General features: G+C 37.9%; 2 protein-coding genes across 2 annotated transcripts in view; both read left to right on the plus strand.

The window, feature by feature from the left end:
- The window catches only part of rabep1 (rabaptin, RAB GTPase binding effector protein 1), a 332,504-nt gene that overhangs the window by 46,162 nt on the left and 268,893 nt on the right, over positions 1 to 17,449 (plus strand). The window lies entirely within an intron of this gene.
- On the plus strand, positions 172 to 17,274 carry mpzl1l (myelin protein zero-like 1 like). The gene is made up of 6 exons (XM_080435625.1): positions 172 to 318; positions 4,530 to 4,705; positions 6,778 to 6,985; positions 9,245 to 9,374; positions 12,737 to 12,842; positions 14,203 to 17,274. The coding sequence occupies exons 1-6, from the start codon at positions 243 to 245 to the stop codon at positions 14,302 to 14,304; spliced, it is 798 nt and encodes a 265-aa protein (XP_080291751.1). The 5' UTR covers positions 172 to 242; the 3' UTR covers positions 14,305 to 17,274.

The raw sequence follows: 17,449 nt of genomic DNA on the forward strand, positions 1-17,449 counted from the left end.
ATACTTTTACTTAAATAAAACATGTGAGTACATCTGCCATCACTGCCCACATTACTCCTAAAATCACTCAGTAATGGTGCTAATACTCATGGGGGCCTGTAGGTGGCAGCAACACACCGACGATGCATCTAAGCAGCTTCCTGGTAGAAGTCGCCAGAAGAAGAAGGGGCGAAGCTAGCTGGCACCACAGGGAGAAAAAAAAAAAGTGTGTGTGAGGAAATATCCGTGTTTTTAACAACATTATGGAGCCGAGGAGGTTAATACACCCTGTTTGGAAATGTGTTTTAGTGAGTGGACTGACGCTATGCGTAGTATTCGGTAAGTAACGAGGTTATAACGGGTTATAATGACGTTTTGTTGTGAAACATGTTGGATTTGAGATAATAGGGCGTTAGCATTATCTCCCACTGATCACTGGTTCATCATATCCTGATCTAAGCATCACCTGATCTACGAGTTACACGTTAACCGACCTGATCTGTTTTAGATGACAGGTTATTTATGTTTTTAAACGTGCTGTTTAAATATGTAACATCATTACACAGTAACACTGAAATGCTACTGGTATGGGGCTACCTTGATGTTACTCCGAAATCGGTGACCTATCGAATTGTGCGGCTGCCCAGGGGCCAGGTTCTTTTAGTGGTGAAGAATGTGAGATGATCAGTGGTGGAAAGTAACTAAGTACATTTACTCAAGTACTGTACTTAAGTACAATTTTGAGGTATTTGTACTTTACTTGAGTATTTCCGATTTCCAATACTTTCACTTCTACTCCACTACATTTCAGAGGCAAATATTGTACTTTTACTCCACTACATTTATTTGAAAACTTTAGTTACTTTTGAGATATAAATTATGATATAATGAAACATACCTTAATCACTTTAACCCTATTTTATACATAGGCTATTTGAAAATAGCCGATCTACAAGCTCACAACGCGTCGCATCGCGACGCGTTGTGAGCTTGTAGATCTGCTATTTTCAAATATTTAGTACTTTTACTTTTGGTACTTTGAGTACATTTTGATGCCAATACTTTTGTACTTTTACTCAAGTACATTTTTAATTCTGGACTTTTACTTGTAACAGAGTATTTTTATTTTGCAGTATTGGTACTTTTACTTAAGTAAAGAATTTGAGTACTTTTTCCACCACTGGATGATGGTGTGTTTCAAACGCCATCATCTCACATTCACTACTAAAAGAACACCGTTTTTTAGGCTTGTTTTGGTCATTTACAGTGGTGGGAAGTTACTAGGTACATATATTCAAGTAGTTAAGTACATTTTTGGAGGATTTTTTTACTGGATTATTTTAATTTTTTTAACATCTCTTGAGGGAAATGTTGTACGACTAATCACTTAAGCCTGTGCATTTTGGCCTTTTGAAAATAGCAGATCTACAAGCTCACACAATGCGTTGCAACGCAAGGCGTTGTGAACTTGTAGATCGGCTATTTTCCAAAGATTTTTTTTTACACATTTTGAAAACTTGTGAAATGGGACATTCTGCAAATTAAAACCTGCTACTTTTGAGTACATTTTGATGCCGATACTTTTTGTACTGGAACTTGAATTCTGGACCTTTACCTGTAGAAGTACGAAATGTGAGTACTTTTTCCCCACACTTGCCCTCGGGAGTGACGGAATTCGATAGGTCACCACATTAGGTGTGACACCTCGACTATTATCAGTTAACTATTGGCTAACGCTAGTAGCTTCCGCAACGTAAACAAATTCAGTTGGCTGGTGATTTCCTTCTGCCCAGAACTTATTGTAGTTCCCTTTGTGCACTTAAAAGTAGTATAATTATGATACTAGGCTATGATAGATGTTGTAATTTGCGCTTGACTATGACAATAACATGGGTTCAGTTTCGTTGTTGTCTAAAACCGATCGATAGAGGTGTGTGCAGTGGTGTAAAGTAATTGAAAACTTTAGTTACTTTACAGATATAGATTATTATATTATGAAACATACATTAAACACTTTAGCCCTATTTTATACATAGGCTATTTGAAAATAGCCAATCTACAATCTCACATCTTGTAGATCTGCTATTTTCAAACATTTTTGTACTTTTACTTTTGGTACTTTAAAGTATATTTTGATGCCAATACTTTTGTACTTTTACTCAAGTAACATGTCGAACACAGGCCTTTTACTTGTAACAGAGTATTTTCATATTGTGGTATTGCTACTTTTACTTAAGTAAAATATCGGAGTACTTCCACCACTGTGTGTGTGTGTGTGTGTGTGTGTGTCAGAGAGACATTGTCCACTGTAGTTTCCTCTCTACAGAACGGAAGAACAAGAAGCCCACTCAGCAGAAATCACAAAATGCTGCTTACACTTGAGCACAATGATAGCAACAATGGGTTAAATGTGGTCTCTTAAACCAGTGGTTTACAACCTTTTTCATGGCAAAATAAATCGGATATACACTTGGCCGCGGACCCCCATCTGAAAATGTTTTGTGCCAAAGACCCCCAGAAGCAAAGATTTGAGTTAAAAATGTTCGCTTTAAAATATATGTATATTTATTAGATATGCACACATTTTCAAGATTTTTCAAAAATAGCAGATCTACAAGCTCATAGCGCGGACAGCCGTGCTATGAGCTTGTATATCTGCTATTTTTGAATAGCCAAAGCTAAGTGGTTAAAGTGATTGTGACGCTATGTTAACTAATTTAGCTGGGGACCTCCTGATACCCCCCTCAAGGACCACTGGTGGTCCCCCGGACCACTTGTTGAGAACCACTGGTGTAAACGATGATTTCTGTAATGGTGTGTTCACACTGACTGTGAACGCACCATTACAGAAATCATCTTGAAGGTGGATCCCGTAGCAGAGAGCACAGTGGAGCCTGTTCAGCTTCATAAATGTGCCAGTTTTATAAGGGCTGGGCAATTAACTGAAAATATATCTCAAAACCAACATCAATATATTGGTGCAATATCCCCTAACCGTTCTCCTATGGCTGCTGAGCACTCCTTGTTGTGCAATGTTTCTGTCTCTTTATGAACTGACTGACTGTGATTTTATTTATCAGTGGTGTTTTTTTTAGTACTTTTACTTTTATTCAACTACATCTCTGAGGTAAATATTGTACTAACCACTTTAGCCTATACATTTTGGCCACTTGAAAAAAGCCGATCTACAAGCTCACAATGCCTTGCGATGGGACGCATTTTGAACTTGTGAAAATGGGACATTCGGCATAATGAGTACTTCCTACTTTTGGTACTTTTAAGTACATTTTGATGCCGATACTTTTGTACTTTTACTCAAGTAAATTTTGAATTCCAGACTTTTACCTGTAGAGAGTATTTCTACATTGCAGTATTGATACTTTCACCTAAGTATCAATACTTAGGTGTTTTTAGTATTTTATTATTATAGTATTTTAGTATTCTTTTAACTAGGAGTAGTTTTAGATCATAGTAAGCTAGTGGAACGAAATTTCGTTCAACTATGCATTTCATGTATTGTTGAATGACCAATAAAGCTATCTATCCAAAACCAACATTTAAGAACCTCTAAACTGACTTAATCGTGCTCATGTAGATTAATCAAATAATCATGAACGAGGTTTATTTTGATTTAGATTTATTTCTTATATATCAACATGAACAAATTCTAATAGATTTTTTCTGATCGACTAAATCAATTACTCACCCTGTATTATACATCGTTGTACAATGGTGGTGTGCTAAAAAATAGTGTTTGTAATATAATTTACAGCACAGACCTTGTCAGAGAACTGAGGGCTGCCAGCAGTGTAAAAAAAAAATCGATATAATAATCGTTCATTACTCGCGATCGGGGCAAAAGTTTGACATAATCGTGATATTGATTTAAAGTCATATCGCCCAGCCCTAGTAGAACCCACCTTAAAGGAAAGGTAACACATTTAATCTGTAATTGTCATGCCTTGTACGACAGTTTGGCTCAGATGTTAGATTCTTGCTGCCTCTCATAGCTCTATTATTTCACAGTACAATCCTGAACAGTTACAAAGCTGTTTAGGGTAATGAATAACTTATGAAGGAGTATGATGATGTGGAAAGATGGCTCTGATAGTACTGTCTGTTATTGTTTTTTTTAATGTTTCCCGGAATCCCGGCACACCAATTAATATTGTTGCGACTACAAACAAATCACTGGACAATTGGACGATATCAGTGGTGCTCCAGTTTGCTGCACTCCAAATGTGTATTAATTTACTGTCAATGAGATATTGAAAAATATTGTTTTCATTGGATATTTCAAAATGTAGGGCAAACTAACTCACCCAGATCATCTGCCCTCTGTCATTTTGTTGCTTCCTCTTTTAACCCCGTGTTATTCAGCCAATTAAGTCGTATAACATGGGAGGTAAATCATTGAATTGTGTACTTAGGGACATTTAGAACTAGAAGGAACATGACAATATTTAGTCAGCTCTGGTACATAAATATTGTATTATATACTGTTCTCGTTTTGCCCTGCTTTAACTGGTACGCCCCATCTTTTTGAACAGGCACACGCCCTGCATCAGCAGTGGACGTGCACACCGCTGCAGAAGTGATTGTCGAGAACGGTACCACAGGAATCCTTAAATGTTCCTTCAAGTCGAAAGAAGTAGTCAGCAGTGCTGCCACAGTGAGCTGGACGTTTCGACCGACTGGATCTGATGCCAGTGTCAGTCCCCATACTGTAAGACATCTGGTCTCTTAATCTCTTCACCCATTCAATTCCGGAACGCATCTCTGTCATTTAAATCGTGAAAATGTGTGCAAATCTTTTGAATATATATCTATAAGGCGAACATTTGTAACTCAAATCTTTGTTTCTGGGGGTCCCTGGAACAAAATATTTTGAGATTGGGCTCTGTGGCCAAATGCATATCATTTTGGATGGTCCTTGACATGAAAAGGTTTTTATAATTTTTTACTGTTAGGATTTAGAAGACATTTGAAGAATCCCCAGAAGCAAAGATTTGAGTTAAAAAATGTTCGCTTTAGAAATTTATATAGATATATATAGATTTTCACACATTTTCACGATAAAAAAAAAATAGCAGATCTACAAGCTCATAGCGCGGCACTCGGTGCAGCACTATGAGCTTGTATATCTGCTATTTTTTAATAGCCAAAGAAATCAAAAAATGGCACAGATGCGTTCTCGGTCTTAATGGGTTAAAATGTAGCTGCTTTGGTACAAATGAAGACATTTGTCACAGTACAAGCTAGGGCTGGCTTAATTGTATTATTTTTATTTAATTAATTTATGTAAAAAAAACTTTTAACACTTAACACTTTTGCACAACGCTGTCATACAACAAAGTATAAAGAGTATAAAGAAGCGACTATGTTGGCAGTACGTTGTCACGGCACTATCTTCTACTACAAGCCATAGTAATGACATAGAAAAGCATCAACTGAGTTAGTCAGCCAACATTAGGCATATTATTTACACACACATAACTGTACACAAATGTATAAGAACATGCATCGAAAGATAATCTTTAACACAGTACCATGTTTCATTATGCGTGTACATTTTGGCTAATGTTGACTTGATTAATTATCTATATTAATCATGCATATCAATTTCAAGTGTAGTGCAATAACAAATGTCACAAATACATAAATTAAACACTCTTAAAAGAGCGGTCCTCATACATCAGTCTAACGTGAAAATAGTTACTTTCAAATGTTGTTTGACTCGACGCTATGGGAATCTTTTCACTGCACAGGGAATGGGGGGTTAAAAGACTTCCGCCTCTGGAACCACTGGCCCCCTGCTGGTTTAGGATTCAATCCCACTCCAGCCTTTCCCTGTAAACAGCTCACTTCCCGCTTTAGAAGCTGAAAAAACACCATCTCTCTGTCACAATAATGAGTCTTTGGCTTACATGTTCCCCTTTTTACCAAATTCAATTGGAAATTTAATTAAAATCGCTTGGCATTATTGGCTTGGCATTATTTGAGAACTTGTAACATGCAACAAGTATGCATACAAAAAATTATTATGTTATATCATACAATAAGTAACACGTATTCTCTCTCTGCATGCTAATATAATACATATTTGTCTTACTCCTTTTTTTTGTGGACGTTAAATAATGTGATCATAAAAAAATTGATTCAACAGATTATGTAACATAATTTGCGCTTTCTTGGTTGGGGTTCCACTGAAAATACGTTTTTCTTTTTCATTTCAGTTGGTGAAGAGATGATGGCAATAATTATTTTCGGGTTTTTTTCAGCCTCAGGTTTGAAGTAGTTTTTTAGACATGATTTTAGTTGTAGGAGCAGATATAGGGGCTCAGTGTCTAGCTCAAAGACACTTCTTATTTCCTCACACCTCTTTAACCTCTTGAACCCTATATACTTGATGATCAGGGTATCCCATGGGGTCTTCAGTTGGTCCCCTCCTTTTTCCCACTACACCAAATCTCTTCAATGAAAAATAAATAATCCGATCTACAAGCTTGCTAGTTTTTGCTAATCGATTTAGTCGATAATAACAAATTATTCAAATTTACGTTGATTCGATGTATGAATGAAATAATCCACTTCTTGATTATTCGATTAATTGAAAAAGTAATGGATTGAATAATGGCTAAATAAAAATAAATCAACGCAAACACAGGACACATTGTGAGATAGTTGCAGATCCGCAATTCTTTGGCCAAATGTTTGTCTTGTCATGACATGCCCGGAAATGGGACGCTATAGGGTTCACGTAGTTAACTATCATCTCACCCCCTTGTGTTCCTGCAGATATTCTACTTTGGAAGTGGGAAGGGTTTCCCCTCAGAACTGTACAAAGAAAGGGTGCAGTTTATCGGAGACCTCAACAAGAAGGACGCCTCCATCCAGCTGATCCGGGCGCAGTTCAACGACAACGGCACCTACTTCTGTGACGTGAAGAACCCCCCGGACGTGTCGGGCACGCCGTCCAGCACAGAGCTCAAGGTCGTTCTGAGAGGTAAATGTTTGCTGTCGACCAAAAGCAGCTGAAGCTGGTATTAATGATTTATGGGAGTATTGAATGTGGTGTGTGGCTCATATTTCTGGTCTGGGACCCCAAGCTTCAGTGTTAACCCATTAATACCTGGAACGCATCTGTGTCACTTTGAATTTCTTTGGCTATTCAAAAATAGCAGATATACAAGCTCATAGCGCGGCACAGAGTGCCGCGCTATGATTTTCCAGATTTTTTTCAAAAAACTGTTAGGATTTAGAAAACATTTTTAAAAATCGCCTCAGGTCTTAAAGGGTTAATTTAACTCTGAGAATGGGCCTGTCACAATTATTACATAATCGTCCATTCGCAATTATTTGAGACGATCGCAATTATTTTCCGTCATAATCGTTTCCACGTCGAAAGATTTTCATACATTTTCAAATATTAAAATATAAAAAAAGCAGCAGAAATAGCAGATCTACAAGCTTACAACGTGATGCGTTACAACGAAGTGAAGCGTCGTTAATAAGCTTGTAGATCAGCTATTTCTGCTATTTTTTACATGTATTTAAATTTGTATTCATATGTTCCAAATATTCAATGCCAAACACGCAATTCGTTAATCGCTAATTATTTGAGTGACTATTAATCGTCAACTTACATTTTGTAATTGTGACAGCCCTACTCTGAGACACTCGTCATGGTCCATTTGGTTCCATTTGCACACACTCTTGAGTTAAAGACATTTGGACCCCTGGTGGTTTCCGGACCCGACGTTGAGAAACGGTGGTTTAAGTCATTGAGACCTGAAGCCGATTCTACATGTCTCCTAAATCTCAACAGTATTCTGAAAAACCTATGTTTCTATATCAGTGGTGCTCAATCTTTTTCATGTCAAGGACCCCCACAATTATATGTATTTGGCCGCGGACCCCCATCAAAATATTTTGTTCCAGGGACCCCCCAGAAGCAAAGATTTGAGTTAAAAATGTTCGCTTTAAAAAAATATATATATTCAAGATTTGTACACATTTTCACGATTTTTCAAAAATAGCAGATCTACGAGCTCGTGCCGCGCTATGAGCTTGTATATCTGCTATTTTTGAATAGCCCAAAGTGTAAAATAATGCTTTTTAGCTCATATCTAAAAATGACACAGTTCCAGGTCTTAATGGGTTAAAGACATTAGGACCCCTGGTGGTTTCCGGACCCGACGTTGAGAAACGGTGGTTTAAGTCGGGGGGGTTTTCAACTGATCGTGAACCAGGGACCACCACCCTGACTAAGAATCAACCAGGGGACCACTGTTGTGTTGGGTGGGGATATGGGATAAGATTAGTGCTTTGGGTAACACTTTGCTATGCATCCCATGTCTATTATGCATTTTATAATCGGCTTTATAACACTGTGATTATATTTATGAGAACTAAAATACTCACTTTTTCTCTGTTTCTCAACCAATTGTACATGGATGTTCTTAAATAATGACTGTTAAGGGCTTGATATAATTCATTGCACGATACTACGTGCAAAAAAAAATGTTTTAACTTGTAACTTATGTATGAGACACATTTTATCATATGGGCACATTTCCTAATAATGACTCAACCAGGCAATCCGGTGCACTTCCCCTTCTTGAGATTCTAACTCCCCTTTTCTGTGGAAGTTCTTGACCTCCTACTTCCCAGTAACTGCTGTCAGCTGCATTGACGTGTCATCTTAGGTCAGAAGGTCACCATTGAATGAACTGTTTTCTCAACTAGTGGTCCATGGCATGATTACCGGTGGTCCATGTCTCTTCTTGGCTATTAGTGGAGTCTCATGTCATTTTCTGGCTCAAACCTTGCCCTGTACATATTCTTCAGTATTGCCAGCATGAAAATACTACTGTCACAGAGATGCGTAGTTACAAAAGGTAAAATACATTTAGATTTTACTGTAAGCTCTGGGAATTCTGCCTGACAACTCATCCAGAACTTCACAAGGGACTGTGTTTCATACATGTGCCTCTTGACTGAGTCTGTGGACATGGCAATGAGCTGATCCTCTTTTATAGTTGTTAAGCTTGAAATACTTTTGGAATTGAAGCATAAGCCTCCTCAAAGGACCACTGATAATGATGATAATGTCTTTTATTCCTCTGTTCTAAAATACCAAGTTTCTCCTAAATAAAATGGATTACTGAATGCATGATCAAGGACCACATGCAATACCCCACGTAAAAGAAACCTGTTGAAAACCCCTGGCTTAAGTGGTTAATGATGTTGTTTTCCTGTCCAGAGTCCCTTCCTCAGAACAGCACTGCTGTTATCGTGGGAGCTGTTTGTGGCGCTGTCATCGGACTCATCGTTATCGCCGTGGTCACCTGCCTCATCATAAAGAGGCATCAGACTCGCCTTGATTACGAAGGGTACGTCGTTCAACTTATTACTTCTTTCAAGGGATGTCACAATTAGGGTGATTCCTGAGATTATATCATCTCACATTTCAAGAGATGCAGTTTTGAGTGATTGCACAAGGAAATAGACACTTGGCAATGGAATTGTCTTAACATTGCCACAATCCACTCTGTGTAGCCCTAACATGATTTGAATTAGTGGAGCTGAGGCAAATTCAGCTGAAAAGAACTACATTAGAGCCTGAATGATGGCAGATGTTTGGGTCTGATGATCCCGATTTGTATTTGTTACTTATAAGTGAAAGAATAAATACACAAATCACATTTTGATAGATAATGTCTATACAAACACACACAATATATAATATATACAATATATAATATATAGAATCACAATTTTAGCAAAGAAACAAAATCCAGTCCAGCCAACGAAACAACCGGACCACTGTATTCAACGTTTTTTTGTTTATTTATCCATTATTATAGGGCGGCTGTGGCTCAGGAGGTAGAGCAGGTCGTCCAATGATCCGTGGGTCGGCGGTTCGAATCCCGGCTCCTCCTGTCCACATGTCGAAGTGTCCTTGGGCAAGACACTGAACCCTACATTGCCTCCAAAGATTCGGTCGGCGCTAGCTTGCCACCATTGGTGTGTGAATGTGGGGAAAAGTGGGGACGCTGGCGTCGACGGTTCGCCGCTCCACCTCCCAATGTCCCCCCCTGTATGAATGAATGAACCATTGTAAAGCACTTTGAGTAAGTTTGAGTACTTAGAAAAGCGCCATAAAAATGCAATTCATTATTATTATTATTTTGCTTATTTAAAAAATAATTTCCGATATACCTGCCAAACCAACATATCGGACGGGCTCTAAACTCCATTGTCTTTAAAAAGGTGCATCCTAAGGTTCATAGGGATCCCATCCTGTAAGCATTATGTGTGTATGTGTTGAAAGGAGCTCATGGCCTGTGTGCATGAGGGGGATCTGCATAAATATGTTTTTTTTCCCGTTCTTGTTCCTGTTTTCTCTGGTTGTGGGTTTTTCTTAGTCACTCAGTGACAGTTCGTCATCAGACCTTTAACACCCTATCTCTTTTTGCATGGGTGCTGAGTTCAGTATATCTGTGTTTTGGCTTTATGATTATTTCAATAACAAGTGTGTGTTAAAGGGAAACGCTTTGCAAATGGAATACTAAATTTTATCTGCCTAATATAGTTTGACCCTGTTTATCTCACATGCTTAATGTAACCATCTCTAACAGACTTGAAGTGACACATAAGCTAGCTTAAAGTAGTACAATGCAGGTCCACAAATAGCGATTTTTAGCAGCCTCTGCTGGTCATTACCGTCACTGCAGGCCGTTCATTTATTCCTGCGTTACCCAGAATTCCATTTGTTTTCACCGGAAGACGGAAGCGTTTCAAAAAGCGTTATTTTAATTGTTTTATACTATCTGTGGATCGTTTCTCTTAGCCAGTAGAGCTTTAGTTACCGTGAGCTGTGTTTTATTTTTCGGTTGTTTTTCAATCTTCAAATCCTACAATCTATTAAAAACAGCGTGAGATTCCTTTTTGTTATTAGCGCGGTAGTTCCTGGCCAAACAGGAAACCGGTGCGGTAGTTCCTGGCCAAACAGGAAACCGGTGCATTCCTTTTCCGTTTTCCGGCCGGATGACGTCATTTTCGCGGGAAAGGCTCACCGAGCCACCTTTTCAATAGAAATTATAATAGAAAAGGCTTTCGGGGGTGAAATTCATGGAGTGGGTGTTGGGAAACATTTGCCACTCATAAAAGATATACAATTTAACTAAAAGTTACCTAGTATTACTTAAACCACTTTCAACCTGGCATCCTTATTTTGGGAATGTCACAGGTGAAAATATAATAAATGTTCAACAACTTTCCGAATTGTTCAAAAGTGCCAAAAATGGCAGATCCACAAGCTCACTTCACGTTGTGTTATGAATTTGAAGAAATAGGGCGTAAGTGGTTAAATGGATGCCTACAGATTTAATTGAAAGCATCAGGATGGAAGTAACACTCTGTCTCTAAAGAGGAGATATTTAACATCTCTCAAATGAAGTGTCTTGAAGTAATTCAAGTTATAAAACAAATGCGAAGTCCTGTTCTATTTCCTGTAGAGCAATGCAAAATGTACATTTGAGAAGTCAAGCCTGTGAGTTAACCAAATTCCTAAAAATAGAATTACAGAATGAAAATACCAAGCAATCACTGGGGCTAAACTAAGTCTAATTTATATTTTATACTGCACTTCATCGCACAGTGGTATTGGTACCCTGAAATAACAAGTTGTTTTCAGCGAACAACACTGTCATGTGTCTAAAATAGTCTTAATTCTTTGTAATGGTGCCTATCAAGAAATAAAAACCCATCAACACAAGTTAACTTATTTCATCACGCAACACATTCTACTTTCAGCATCTTTAAGCTTCGCAATTGTTGCCGTCTGCCACATTCATTATTCCATGTCAAACTAACCACTAACTCACACCTTGTTTCTGTCATCGTAATGTTTTTTTCATTACTAACTATCTTATTACATGCATGTTGCACATTTTATTAAGGCTTATTAAATGTGTGTGTGTGTGTGTGTCTGTCCGTTCGTCCGTAAAATATCCAAGATTACGTTAGTTTGCAACTAGAATGGGTTGAACTAAGTTTTCATATCGTAACCACTGAAAAGATGTGATAGAACAGATAAGAGAGATGTGAATGCATACTGTATCTGCAGAAAGCACTTTACTATGGAGATTAGATGAATTTACTGTGTATTGAGGCTCTACTGAAGAATTTCAAGTTATTAACTACACAGATATATAATCTGATGCCAATACTAGGGGGAATGTGGTTGGCGTGAGTTGAAAAGGTTATGTTAGGAAGAAAATGTTATTAAGAGCCCTTAAACAAAGAAAAGAGAAGAGAAACAAATTACAACATCCATTGTGCATCTTTTTGTGAAAGGATCAACTTTCGTGTTAGCCATTCTGTCACAATGTAGCTTAATATTTTATTTACTTAGTCATTAACCCTAATAGCTCCCACCCTTATTATGCAAATGTTTGAATACCATCTTGCATTAGGATAATGGAATATTCAAATACTCATGTCCATCCATACCCCATGCATTGTCTTTGCCAAATGCCTGTCATTCCTTTTTAGCATATCTGCCTAGCCAATGCCAACTATCATGCTATTCTGTTCACATCTCATGTCCACGTGTCATCTCTTTCTTTGTCTTTTTTTTTCTGTCTGTCTTTGTCTTCCCATATTTGTCTTCGTCCAACCTTACCATTTCTCTGCGCACCAATGCTTCCTGAACTGCCCCAAATTGCTGAATCACAAACACCTTAAATAGATGTACTTCCACGGAGAGCGTGAGCTCTCACGCGCCGCAACCGCGGAAGAAGGTGGAGTCGAGCATGGAGAGCTCCAGATGTAGCAGCCCCTCGGGCCCACTGCAGGTAGGAGCTGGGACCCACTGACTGCCACCTCCACAACACCCCAACACAATACAGGAGGTGGCTAAAGCCTATCTCAGACCAAAGACTCACGACTAAATTAAACCCATTTAAGCCAGATTTATACTTAATCGTTTAACAGTGTCGCGTGGCAAAAATAGGCGATCTATAAGCATAATATTAAGCATTCGAACTTAAATCACAGCAGTCTGAACTACCCCAATGCTTTATTGTTGACTGTTGCACAGATTCAGCGTAAGGATTCGTAAGGCGCCTTACCAGATGAAACAAAGCCTGGCTTTGGAAATGCAGACTCATTTGTCAAAAATGCAGTAACAGCAAAATAATTCCATCAATTGCAAACTCTCAAGTGTCAAATTAGTACTTAACTTGAATGTACCTCTTAGTTGGGTGTTTGAAATTAAACCGAGGTTAAATGTGAAGAAAGAGACAGTTTTCTTCCCTGAAGAAATCTGTTATTGAATTGCTATTTGAGTCTATTAGTAGGTGTTCTTCTGAGGTAATGTTCAGGTGTAAATAAGGTAAGAGTCATGTATAACAAATGCAACCTGGTCTCATGCCAAAGGCATCAGAAATAAATGTTGTCCAAACCACAAATATGTCACGATTTGAAGTCAAAATGTAATTTTGAGGTCGAGACAAAATTGCGCACCATGACACCTCAACAGGTTAGGTACAAATATTTTGGTTAAGGTTAGTCATTTTGGTTGGGGTTACGCAATTTTAATTTGTTCAAGGTGAGTTTCATGTCAAAACCGATGGTTTCAGTCCAAACGGATTGTATCGAATCCATATGATCTGCACGGTCCACAATCGTCAAAGATGGATGATAAAAATTACCTTTTGACTTAAGAAAATTGCTTTATTTCTGTGTTTTGGACAAACGTTGGCATACTGACAGCTTGGCGTGAGACCTTGCTATAATACATCTCGGTACAAAAATAACTTATTTGCTGGTCTCAAAAGAGTTGACCAAAATCTGAGTTTTATGAAACACATTCACACAAAACACATTCAATGTTTTATTTTTTTCCTCTTCATTGTCTTGGGATATCACTTATAACTTAGCGTTTCATGTGCGTATAAGACGTATAATTATTTAAAGCCTATAACGTGCAGCTTCAAATGAGCTTTTATTGCTCCCGCAGGGGAAATTCAGTCGCCAAAGACAGTACAGCAGTTAAGATACAGATTGCAGGGCAAGAAAAAGTACTGTAGCCAGGGTAAAAGACGTCACAAATGTCACAACTGTTAGGCTCCCATTGTGCTTGGTTTTTTAAGCCAACTAATTTTCTCATCTTTTCCTTTTCTCTCTCTCCCTTTTCCATTCTGTTTTTAAAAGGGGCCGGTGATATACGCCCAACTGGATCACTCAAGCAGCAACCTTCCCAACTCAATCCATAAGATGGAGCCAGTGGTCTACGCTGACATTAGGAAAAACTGAAGAGGAGAGGGTGTGGAAATGTGGACCCAAAAAAAAGAAAACTGACAAAAAAATAGGGGAGGGGACCAGACCTCTCGATCAGCTGCTCTTGGGATTGGGCTGGGGGAGGGGGAGGGGTTATATATGTAGAGGACGAGGAAAGAATCGGCACAGGTTTGATTTATCATTTTTAGTTGTACTTTTCCTTTTAGTCCTCTGAAAAAAGCATTCCATTCCATGTCATCGTGTGATAAACAAGCATTAAGGGACCAAGACAGTGGCCTTTTAAAACAAACAACAAAAGCAACGACTCTACCGTTTGCAGTTAACAGCATGTAACAACTTGTATGTGCACATTCTTGAGTTGGCTTTTACAGTGCAGGGATCGTGATAATGCAAAAATGTCAACACAACAAACAACTCAGTAGAAAAGTGGCTGGAAGTCCATTCATTTGCAACAACCAGATGAATGTGAGCTGATCTATACCACTTTAATTTTGACCCTCCTTTTGGGCATGTCATTCTACGTACAGAATGTAGGTACAGGAAAAACTCCTGCACACCGTCTTCAAATGCAGAGACATACTTTTATGGAATATGACAACGTTTCGGTCTATTAGACCTTCATCAAGCTATCTGCCTAATGGACGGAAACGTTGTTATGTTCCCATTAAAGTATTTTCTTGCATTTGAAGACCGTGTGCAGGATTCTTTTCTGTTTGACAGTTATTTTTTTATTATTATACTGTAGGTATATTTGTGTATTGTGAAAATACCAAAACTTCAAGTTCACGGAGCTTGTACGCTATTTTGCTCTTCGTCATACAACACATTATATAGGGCTATAAGTATTTGTTGACCAGTGTGGGAAAGCTGGCTGTAGGTTTGGTTACCGTGCCCCATTAGCAGTGGTTTGTGTGTACTGCATGTCAGTGGTTCTCAAACTGTACGGTCAAGGACCCCGAAATTTATAATGTAGACCCCCATCTGGAAAGATTTTGTGTCAGGGAGCCCCACAAGAGAAGATTTGTCAACATTCTGTCAAGATTTGTAAATATATTTAGAAAATAGCCTATCTAAGCTCACAACGCCGATTTTCGAACAGCCAAAAAATGAAATAAGGCCCAAGTGTTCCTTGTTTTGCTGGGGACCCCCTGGAACGCCCTCAAGGACCCCTGGGGGTCCCCGGACCACGCTTAAAGAACCACTGCTGTATGTACATCCTGTCAATTGAAAGACTTCCATGCCACATATATCGGACTCTCCACTGTTGTGCTTGGTAGCCGTGTGAACATTTTGTATTGCCTTTGGAAAAAGTCATGCAGCCACAAAATAGATTTGGTACTCAACCAATAATAGTTGAGCAATTTAAAAGACATTATGGTGTCACTGACATTTTATTACTGTGAATGCTTAAAATGTTGTGCTAGGTTCTAGCATTTTGTTGTGGTACCTTTTTTGAAAATACTGCCCTTCTCTTTGGCGTTCTCCTCTGTCGGCCATGTCTTTTTACCACACTAAAAGCCCCATATATGAGTGGCTGTTCTGACTATCGGTGCTTGTTTGAAAAATGTACATATATAAATATGCATTATGGCGTACATACATAGGCCTACACATTACGGCAATGTCATTTTTATGATTTTTTTCACATCTAAATTTTTTTGTTTTCGATAATTGATACGGGGAGCTTTTTAGGTGGAAATAAAGGTTTGTGTCGTCGTCACTATAGATCCTGAGGGCAGTTGAATATAAGAGGTTGACTATTTATGCGTCATTCTAAATATATGTTAAAATAGGTTCAGTTAAGGTGAAATGTAAAAAATGAATAAAAACGTTACTCATTCTACAACTACAAATCAACAAAAAAATACAATAAAAACTCTGCATGTAAGGCATTTCATGTATCAAAATATGGCACCATTAAGAGAGAACTCGTACAAATGTCTTTAAAAGTGTTATTTGTTTCATAGTAAAGGGCCAAATATACAATATTACACTCCCATATTTAGCTTTGTACTGTTGAGATGCTTTTAAGCTTTAAATTGCATTCCAAATCACTGGTATGTCTTGAAACTCTTAAATATCAATTTTGTTACAATTACTTACTACTTGTAAATGTTTGGCTTCGCACAGTCATGGTATTTGTACACCCAGTCTTGCCTTTAGTGTCATCTAGTGATTCCTTAATGCAGTAAATTCCCATTTCGACCAATATTTGTATATATTTCTCGCTTGTGTAAGATATAGTGCTATTTACTGTAACTCATTCCAATGTCTTGTCTTAGAAAAATATATTTTAGCACTAGAAAGTTGTAAGTACATTATGCTTTGTTTTCTCTTTTAATCTTAATTATTTGACAGACAGTACACAAACAGTAAATAGATTTCCAGATATGTTTTCTATTTTAATTTTCACTATTTCAATTCTATTTAATATTTTGCTATTTTGGGCTTTATTTCCAAAAAGCAAAAAAATGGTGCATGATACTGACAAAACATCTAACGCTGGTCCCTTTGCTCTTGTTTGTGACTTGTTGCAGTGTAGAAGTGATGTTAACTATAAAAGATTCAGTTTATCAGATCTCAAATGCAGCAGATATATTGTTTGGCGTTTTAAGTTTGAACGCTGGCTGTGGTAGTCATTCTACTCTGATGTGTCTTAAAGTATGTTGTGTTTTGGGATGGTAAGGAGTGTTTCGTATGTTATGTCGTAAAATCTGCACTATGTCTTGCATTCAGAAGACTACAAATGCCCTGTGACTTTATTTTCCTTCATCTCTGAATGACCTTTGCCTTGTGTTTTATGTGTTTAAAACTGGAATGTTGTACATTTAGTGCCTTTTACATTTCATACGCTTACTTGAACATCTGCTCAGAATAGAAAAGATAAGATTCATTTATTTTTCTTTATTGTATTTCCTTTTTATACGCATAAAATCGCCTCTGTATCCAGTGTTCAAATTTTATAAAAAACCTATTCCTGGCCAATTTCCTATGTACTTGTGATTATTATCAACTCGGAGCAAATGTACATTTTGCATTGATCAGCCTTTTATTCAACTTAATGTTGCAATGTCTGTTTGCTAGACAATTATGCTTTATTTAGTCAGAACAGGAAGGAGCTGCTGTTGTGTCATCATGATGCACTGCACAGCCTGTTCAC

The sequence above is a fragment of the Gymnoscopelus braueri genome (genome assembly GCF_963280865.1).
Source record: "Gymnoscopelus braueri genome assembly, chromosome: 8".
In the NCBI taxonomy this organism is placed as follows: Eukaryota; Metazoa; Chordata; class Actinopteri; order Myctophiformes; family Myctophidae; genus Gymnoscopelus; species Gymnoscopelus braueri.